This window comes from Centrocercus urophasianus, unplaced genomic scaffold (genome assembly GCF_019232065.1).
Source record: "Centrocercus urophasianus isolate 14NV4802_14NV808 unplaced genomic scaffold, USGS_Curo_1.0 seq_880, whole genome shotgun sequence".
NCBI lineage: Eukaryota > Metazoa > Chordata > Aves > Galliformes > Phasianidae > Centrocercus > Centrocercus urophasianus.
This window is the reverse complement of record NW_024885511.1, coordinates 3,773-12,783: the sequence shown is the minus strand read 5'-3', so window position 1 is coordinate 12,783 and position 9,011 is coordinate 3,773. Positions and strand designations below refer to the sequence as shown.

At 59.3% G+C, this 9,011-nt stretch overlaps 2 protein-coding genes across 2 annotated transcripts in view; one reads left to right on the top strand and one right to left on the bottom strand.

Annotated features, from left to right (window-relative positions):
- Positions 1-2,162, top strand: part of LOC122171238 (gastrin releasing peptide) — a 4,571-nt gene extending 2,409 nt beyond the window's left edge. The window contains exon 3 of the mRNA XM_042838656.1: positions 1,987-2,162. Coding sequence (XP_042694590.1) covers positions 1,987-2,040 — 54 coding nt within the window. The 3' untranslated portion in view covers positions 2,041-2,162. The remainder of the gene's footprint in view (positions 1-1,986) is intronic.
- A 5,294-nt stretch (positions 2,163-7,456) lies between these two features.
- Positions 7,457-8,880, bottom strand: RAX (retina and anterior neural fold homeobox). Its single transcript, XM_042838657.1, has 3 exons — positions 8,610-8,880; positions 8,278-8,516; positions 7,457-7,909 (listed from the first exon to the last, which is right to left on the bottom strand). Exons 1-3 carry the CDS (start codon positions 8,878-8,880, stop codon positions 7,457-7,459), a joined length of 963 nt encoding a protein of 320 aa, XP_042694591.1.
- Positions 8,881-9,011: the final 131 nt, after the last annotated feature.

Here is a 9,011-nt window from a genome sequence, read left to right as displayed (position 1 = left end):
CCCCCCCCCCCCCCCCCCCCCCCCCCCCCCCCCCCCCCTGGGGGCGGGGGGGTCAGACATTGAACGTATTTATGGAATAAATAATGGGGTAATAACAAATACGTGGAATAACATTGCCTTAAATCTCCAGAATTATCAAACGAATGGCAAAATAAATCACGTCTCCTATGCAACCGTGATACGTGACATCAGCAGAGCCTCGTTTTGCCACAGAACCTTTCATTTCCAGCATGCAAAGTTGCTTTGTCTCTCCCCTGCACCATGAAAGGGGCGCCTACCCCCTGCTCTCCTCTTGCTGGACACAAACACCCGATTGCATGCAGCCTGGAGAGGACAGAATGCACTGTTCTTCCACCAGGCTCCAAAAGCAAAGCCCCAGCATCCAACAACCCAACCCAGATCTTCTGCTGAGGTCTGCCTTCCGGGTGCAGGAGTTCTGAAGACCAAAAGCGACGTGCTTTGATGCAGGAGGGCTGTGCGCTCAGATGCTGTCCTGGGGGATGTGTTGTAGTGGGAAATGCTGGCAGGAGGTGGGTGTTGGACTGGATGGTCTCAGACGTCTTTTCCAGGCTTGGTGAACTTGTGATCCTTTCCCAGATGTTTAAGTAACGATTGCTGTTATTTTTCTTTCCTGACGAGGCAGTGTTTGTTTGCAGGGGCAAATTCTGTTGCATAGGAAATTCAGCCACACGTGTACACGGCGACATGAGAGCTGACACGACCTCTGGATTTGTGTTCTGTGGATGTAGTGTTGATACCTAAAGGCACATATTTTGTATACCCTCTGGGTATGAGGGCTTCCATCTTGCACTTGGCCCACACGCTTCCTGTTCGTGCTCAGTGGAGTTGCCTGTGTATGGGGACGGTGGCTGGGCATCAGGTGGCTGAGCAAATGGTGATGGGGCAGTGGCTACGGGATGTTTGCAGTTGGCCCTCGGTGCCGTTGTGCTTTTCCAGCCACAATGTGTTTGAAAAAGAAACTGACTGTGAGAGGCAGCAGATCCCGTGTTCGGAATTGGTTCGCTGTGAAAATGCCCTTTGGGTGGAGGTACTGAAGTGTGAGCAAGAGTGATTTGTGTGCTGTGCAGCGATGCGTTACCTGCCCTGGGACCAAATAGTGACCAGGGAGCTGCAGGCAGGGAGCAGTGCTGTGGTGCTGAGCACGGGGAGCTGCTGTATCTGTCCACCGAGCATCACTGAAGGCAGGTGCTGCTGGGAAGGGCTCTGTTCCATGGAGTTCCATGGAGCCTGTCAAATTTCAGTGCAGTTTTTGAATTTAAAATCATAGATTGGAAGTTACTGACCCTGAAGTCAAAAGCTGCAGCAGTAAATTCAGGTCTGCCCTTCAAGTAACTCGGCTCAGAGCCTTGGGTGCAAGCTCTGATTTGTTCTGAGCATTATCCACCATCAGTGCTCATGCTGTGCCATTCAGTTCTCAACAACAACAACAACAACAACAATAATAATAATAATAATAATAATAAAATTCGGAAAGACCGAATGGGATGAGTATCAAAACAGACAGTCAAAATGGGAGAGAACTGAGCATCACAGTTGTGGGAATTCAGCGGCGGGTGGAGTGCCTGAGTTCCATCCTTCTGTCTTAAGGCAGCTGTGGGCTGAAGGAAGACTTTGCTGCTCTTTATTCCATGGATAAATTGCAGTTGAAGTGTTTAAAGATCGGAAAGGAAATCTGTCCTGCAAGCTGGCCTTGGTGTAAGTCGGACAATAAGCTCTAAACTGTTCCTGTGTTTCGGCTTTTTAGCAGTAATGAGGCGTTATATCAACCAAGATGGCAGACAGAATGCTCTGGGAAATGACTTTCCTCTTACTTTGCTGATTGGCCATTAAGCTGATCAAGACAAAGGATGTCTTTTTGTGTTTGTCATGTGAGCACACGAGGCAGCTGTGTATGAGGCTGATGAGCTTAGAGAGTGACTTCTGCCAGGCCTGCTCTGTAAATGCCATTTTTTCTCTTTTTATCAGATGATGGAGAATCTGCTCCAAGTTGTGAATATGAAGGAGAGCACTCCGAGCTGAAAGGAAGTCTCTAAACCCGAAGAATTGGAACACTTTCCATAAGAGACTATGTTTCACAACCATTTGATTGTTATCAGATAATCAGCAAGGTTCCCTTTCTGTAAACAAGATTTCCGTTGTGTAAGAGACCTAAATACACGTATTCTTGTATGTTTCGGCAAAGACCACGCTCCCTACTTCATTTCCGACGCTGCCCTTTCTCCCTCGAGCGGCTGTGACAGCCGCAATGCTCACGGAAGGGTCTCACAACGAATTACAGCCGCCCGCTCCGGTCGGACACCGCGCGGCGTCCCGGCGCTGCAGCGGATGGCGCCGATGGAAGGAGCCGCGGCTGCTCTCCCGCTGTGCCCGACGCGGCCTCCAGGGGGCGCCGCAGCACCGCGGATCCGGGGCGGTGCGGGGCGGTGCGGTGGGAGGCGCGGGGCGATGCGGGGAGTCCGTCTGTTTTCCCAGTCCTTTCCCAGCTGGTTAGTCCTTCCCGCCCTCCTCCTTCATTTTTTTCCCTCCTGGAGGATGGGGTTCTCTTCCCCCATTTAGGATCATTGGTTCCTAACAATTGGAAGGGACCAGCAGGTCCCACTGCCTGCAGTGCACAGGAGCACCCACAGCTCCATCAGGTGCTCAGTGCCCCATCCAGCATGACCTTGGGATGGGGCACCACCACCTTTCTGGGCACTCAGGTTCCTCACCACCCTCAATGTGAACGACTTTTTCGACCTAAATCTCCACTCTTTAAGCTTGAAGCCATTTCCCCTTGTTCTATCGCCACAGACCCTGCTGAAGTGTCTGCCCCCTTCTTTCCTGCAGCTCCCTTTTAGACACTCACAGGCTGCTCTCAGGTCTCCCTGGAGCCTTCTCTTCTCCCTGCTCTCAGCCTGTCCTCACAGGGGAGGTGTTCCATCCCTGGCACCACTTCTGCAGCCCTCCTCTGGATGCGCTCTGTCAGGCCCACGTCTCTCCTGCGCTGAGCACTCCCTATCTGGACGCGGCACTCCAGGTGAGGTCTCACAGCTCAGAGCAGAGGGGCGCATCCCCCCCTCGCCCTGCCGGCCACGCTGCTGCGGATGCAGCCCGGGACACGGTTGGCTTTCTGGGCTGTGAGGTGACACTGCTGGCTCGTACCCAGCTGCCGTCCAGCAGCGCCTCGCGTCCTTTTCGGCAGGGCTGTGCTCCATCCTTACATCCCCCAGCTTGTACTGAGGGTGCAGGTTGCCACAGCCCGGGTGCACTCCTTGCATTTGGCTTTGTAGAACCTCTCACAGGCACTGCTCAGTCTGTCCAGGTCTCTCCGGATGGCATCCTGTCACCCTTGGGCCTGCCAAAAGCACCAAAGCCTTGGTGTCATCCACAAACTGCTGAGGGTGCGCTCAGTTTCTACTGCCTGTAGGATGGCACTGGTGGTGATGCGACAGGGAGGGAAAAAGCAGAGGTGTGCCCACGGCAGCTGTGTGGCTGCAGGACCACAAGGCCCCGAAGATCTGGGGCTGCCCACCATGCAGGCCGTGCTGCATCCTCTGTGCTCCCTGTGCTCCCTCCCATACCAGCAGCCCGAGCTGCAGCTCTGCCTCCTCCTAAGGCCATCTAAATCCCTGCTGCCCATCACTGCTCTCCCCTAACTGCCCTGACCTGATCATTTTAACCTCTTTTCTACACAGGACCAAACATTTCAGGGCTTTATGTCACCGTTCTTAGTGTGGCAGGAACTTCGTATGCCAAAGGGCTGACGTGTCGGCCAACATTCACATCACACATTAGCAAAATAGAGAAGGCACGATATTTGTTCTACCAGAAAGCCCAGCAGTGCTGTCAGGATGGCAGCAGCCCCACTCTAATCCTCCCCAGCTTCTGGTTCTGTCCCCCCACACGTGCAGGCAGGTGACACGAGCTCCCGCATAGCCCAAAAGGCTTTATTTTTGGGGACGAAACAAACGCAGAGGTGGGTTTGGTCCCCAGGTCCTGTGCCTGCCCTCCCCCCATAGATGGAATGGGCACAGCTCAGCCGGGATCCCAGCACAGTGCCCCAAGCACGGCCAGCACCCATTGCGCCCTCCTGCCTGAACCCAGCAGCATCACAAGGGGCTGCGTCTTTCGATAGCTCCATTTACAGCTGTTTTATGGGTGCGACTTTTCCTCGGAGCTCTGGGTAGCCGCAGGGGTCGGCAGCAGGGGCTGGCAGCGCCGTCCTGCTGATGGAATTGAAGCAAAAGGAGAAAGAGCTCCGGCAGAAATGGCCGCGCTAAGAGCCTTAGCGCAGTCAGAGCAAAGAAGTGGTTAAGGATCTAGATGATTTAATCCAGTTTTAAGAAAAGGTTTTACAGTGAGCAATTAGATGCTGGTTAAGGAATTAATCACTAATGGGTCATTAACTCTGACTGCTATTGTACAGTTAACAAGCCGAGGCAGGATTATTAGACTCAGCACCCAATTAAGGAGGAGAAGATATTTACAACAAACGGAACAAACGGGATTTTAAAATGGAACGGGACAGTCGGAAAGCGCAGGAAGACAGAAAACCAGGCGGGGTGCGGGTGCGTTTGTGCTCAGCCCTTTATTGGCTCCGAAAACATTTACCTTTCCACGTTCAGGGGGGCTGAAGTGCTAACACCGTCACTTTCCTCGGAGGACGTGGCTGCACACAGGGGCCGATAATCCGGCGCAGGGTTCAGGCGGACCGCAGGTGACAAAGGAACTGCTCCGTACGTCCGCGGAAGAGTCCCGTCGCCACAGCCCGGCGAGGCACGCCGTCTTTCGCCTGCAGGTTTTGGATAAAGAGCTTGAAGAGAAGCGAACGGGAGTCCGCAATGCTCCGCCGTGCCGAGCAGAACTCCGCGGGTCCTCCTGGCGGCCGTGAGGGATGCGGGAGGCAGCGGGATGCAGGCGGGCAGGGGGATGGTGTCAAAAGGTGGGCGAGCATCCCTGGACCCCAGGGAGCACCCCCAGACCCGGGGAGCACCCCCAGACCAAGGGGTGCTGCTTGCTGACCGCAAGCAACAAGTACTGCAGGAGCTATTCCATCCAGGTGATGCACATGAGCAAGAGCTTCCGAAACAGAGGGATCCCAGTGATTAGCTGCACCCGCTCTGTGGACACCAAGGGGCATGGGGGGGTCGGGGGGGGACGACGGGACTCTGCTGTGAAGGAGGCTGCGGAGGGATGCTTAGGAACTGCTGTCTGAGGTGAAAGAGCTCCCTGAAGTGAAGCTGAGCGGAGCTGACATGCTTGCTCCTGACAGGGCTCTTAAAGATATGCACAGATTGTGAAAATATAATTAGAAGCCAGCCTTTGTCTGGCCACAACGAGTGGGAAATAGTGAAAGGAAAGGCCTCCCGGCCGGCATTGAATCGTCCCTGGGACACAATAAGGGCGCTTGTGCATCCTTCTCCTTTCCCTAATGAGAAATGTTAATTGCCACAACCTCCAGAGTGTGCAGAGTGCCCCGTGCCCAGCGGAGGAGAAGGGCGGTTTCATTACAGCTTCTCAGCCCCATTACGGGCAGTAACGGAGATAATGGAAAAAAAAGGGATGCTGCAGTTACAGCTGAGGTGGCTCAGGAAGGGTGCTGTGCTGCAGGGGGTGATCACGGCCCTGCACCCTGACGGCACTCGGCCCCACAGCACTCAGCCCCACGACGCTCAGCCCTACAGTTCTCAGCTCCACAGCCCTCAGCCCGACAGCGTTCAGCCCCACAGCGCTCAGCCCCACAGTGCTCGACCTCACAGCACTCAGCCCACAGCGCTTCGCCCCACGACATTCACCCCACAGCACTCAGCCCCGCAGCACTTGGATCTCACATCTCTCAGACCCCCCCGAGGTTGAGCCCACGACACAGCCCTGCTACGCTCAGCCCCTCAGCACTCACTCCCTCAAAGCTCAACGGCGCAGTGCTCAGCCCTGCAAACACTCAGCCTTGCAGCACTTGCTCCAGAGCCTCAGCCCCGCAGCACTTGAACCTGCAGCACTCAGCCCCACAGCTCTCAGCCCCGCAGCTCTCAGCCCCGCAGCTCTCAGCCCCACATCACTCGGCCCCACAGCTCTCAGCCACGCAACTCTCAGCCTCTCAGCTCAGCCCCCCAGTTCTCAGTCCTGCATTTCTCAGTCCCACAGTTCTCAGCCCCATAGCACTCAGTCCACAGCTCTCAGCCCCACAGCTCTCAGCCTTGCAGTTCTCAACCCCATAGCACTCAGTCTCACAGCTCTCAGCCCCATAGCACTCAGCCCCGCAGTTCTCAGCCCCATAGCACTCAGCCCCACAGCTCTCAGCCTTGCAGCTCTCAACCCCATAGCACTCAGCCCCACAGCTCTCAGCCCCGCAGCTCTCAGTCCTGCAGTTCTCAGCCCCACAGCTCTCAGCCCCACAGCTCTCAGCCCCGCAGCACTCAGACCCGCAGTTCTCAGTCTCATAGCACTCAGTCCACAGCTCTCAGCCATACAGATCTCAGCCCCGCAGCTCTCAGCCCCACAGCTCTCAGCCCCACATTGTTCAGATCACAGTTCTCAGTCCTGCAGTTCTCAATCCTGCAGTTCTCAGCCCCACAGCTTTCAGCCCTGCAGCACTCAGCCCTGCAGTTCTCAGCCCCGCAGTTCTCAGTCCTGCAGCTCTGTCTCACAGTTCTCAGCCCCACAGCTCTGAGCCCCGCAGCTCTCAGCCCTGCAGTTCTCAGCCCCATAGCACTCAGTCCCACAGCTCTCAGCCCCGCAGCACACAGCCCCGCAGTTCTCAGTCCCATAGCACTCAGCCCCACGGCTCTCATCCCCACATTGTTCAGATCACAGCTCTCAGCCCCGCAGCTCTCAGCCCCACAGCATAGCCATCCCCTTCCCTGTGCAGTCACCGGGGAGCACAGGGCTTGCAGGATCTGTCAGTCCTTTTCTCTGGGGTCAGTGTGGGCCAGAAGCACAGGGTGAGGTGGCAAAGGACATCTGGACCTCAGGCCACCCTGCAAAACTGTGCGAGGATGGCAAGCACCACTGGGCCACAACCCTGGCAGAGCTCCGTGGCGGCTGAGGGAGCACCATGGCCACACTGCGGGACAGGAGGACCCCAGGGGCTGGTAGCCCTGACAGCCCCTTAGTGCACACAACCTGCAAGCCAGCGGTGCCACTGAATGGCACAAAAGCAGAGGACCCTTCCCGCACCCTGCGGGTCACAGCTCCCAGGCACTCCATGCATCTCTGCGCTCTACAGCAGCTTTTATTGCGACCTAAAGCATCCAGCCAACGAGGGAGAGTGGGAGAGCTTTTCCTAAACTACAGCCCAGACCCAGCTCTGCGGGACACACGGCACAGGGGGTTCAGAGGACCACGAAATACAAAGTCAGGACGCGGACGATGTCGGCAACGGAGCGGTTCGGGGGCGTCCCACGGCCTCCCAGCAACTGGCGCTCTCAGCAGCTGCAACCCAGCGAAGGGAGGGAGCTCAGATGGTCTGCCAAGGCTTGCCGATGGACTGGATGTGCTCCTTGGCCTTCATGCGCAAGGCGGCGATGCTGGTGTTGCGCGGGTCCCCTTCGTCCAGGGGGAACTTGTCCACAAAGGCAGCCCCGCACTGGTAGGGCGGCGGCGGCCCCATGGCTCCCAGGGGCTGCAGCGCGTGGGTCACGGCCGGAGAGTTCAGGAAGGGCGGTGGTGTGTAGCTGGCAGGCAGCCCCTGAGGAGGGGCCGCGAAGCCGGGCAGGCTCTGCAGGGCCGCGCCGCCGGGCACGGGCGGACCGAGCCACGTCTCCAGCGGCAGGCTGCTGCCCAGCGCACCCACCGGGGCCGCCTGCGGGGAGCGGCTGAAGGAGAGGATGGGAGAGTCCTGCAGCTTCATGGAGCTCACCTCCAGCTTCTCCTGCCGCCGCCACTTGGCCCGACGGTTCTGAAACCACACCTGCAAGCACAGCCGCGTTATTCGGAGCGGCGCGGCATCGGTGACCGCACAGCAGTGCCAGCCCCGCGGCGGAGCCGTCCTGCCTTCCCCGGCCGTCCGCCGTACCGGCACGCAGCGCCCGGTAGGGACACGGGGGAGAAACGGCGGCGGCCGTGCCTGGGAGCCCTCAACCGAGGCCGCCCACACGGAAAGGGGCCCGGCGGGTCTCCGCGGTTCATCCCGGCCGGGGACAGCCGGGACAGCGGCATCGACAGCCGCCGCCGCGAGTGCGCAGCGCCGGGCCGGGGCTTCCGGGGGACAGAACGCGGGGTCGAGCCGAGCCGAGCCGAACCGTGCGGGACCGCCGGCAGCCGAAGCGCGGGCGTTACCTGCACGCGGACCTCGGGCAGGTTGACCTTCATGGCCAGCTCCTCGCGGCTGTACACGTCGGGGTAGTGCGACTTCTCGAAGGCGCGCTCCAGCTCGTGGAGCTGGTAGGTGGTGAAAGTGGTGCGGTTCCGCCGGTGCTTCTTTTTGGGCTGCTCCTCGTCCGACGGTTTCCCGTCGCCGCCGCCGCCGCCGCCGCCGCCGGGCAGCTCGGGGCTGGCGCTGCCCGGGCAGTACGGCTCTGCGGGGAGAGACAGACGGGTGAGCGGCGGGGCGGCCGCCTCCGGGCCCTCCCCGGGGCGTGGGACACGCGTCCGCAGCCCGCCGCGCTCACCTTGGAAGCGGCCCTGGTGCTCGGCCGGCGGCGGCTCCGAGGGTCCCTTCGGGAGGCAGTGCCGCGGTCCCCGCTTGTCCGCCGCTTCTTTGGCGCTGCCGGCACCGCCGTCGGGCTGGAAGGGGCCCAGGAGGCCGTCATCCTTGGTGAACCCCAGGATGGCCTCGATGCTGTGCAGCCTCGACGGGTTCCCCCCGGGGCTGCGCGCCGCCGGAGCCGACAGAGAGAAAGCGCCTTCGGCCATGGCGAGCGGGGAGCCGGGAGGGTGCATGGGGCGGCCGGCCCGAGGCGGCGCGGGCGGCACTGGCACGGCACTGCGCGGCGCGGCGGGCTGCCCTCCTCGGGGCGGGGGAGGAGTGCCGAGGGGCGGTGGGCGACGGGGAAGGCGAGGCACCGCGCCGC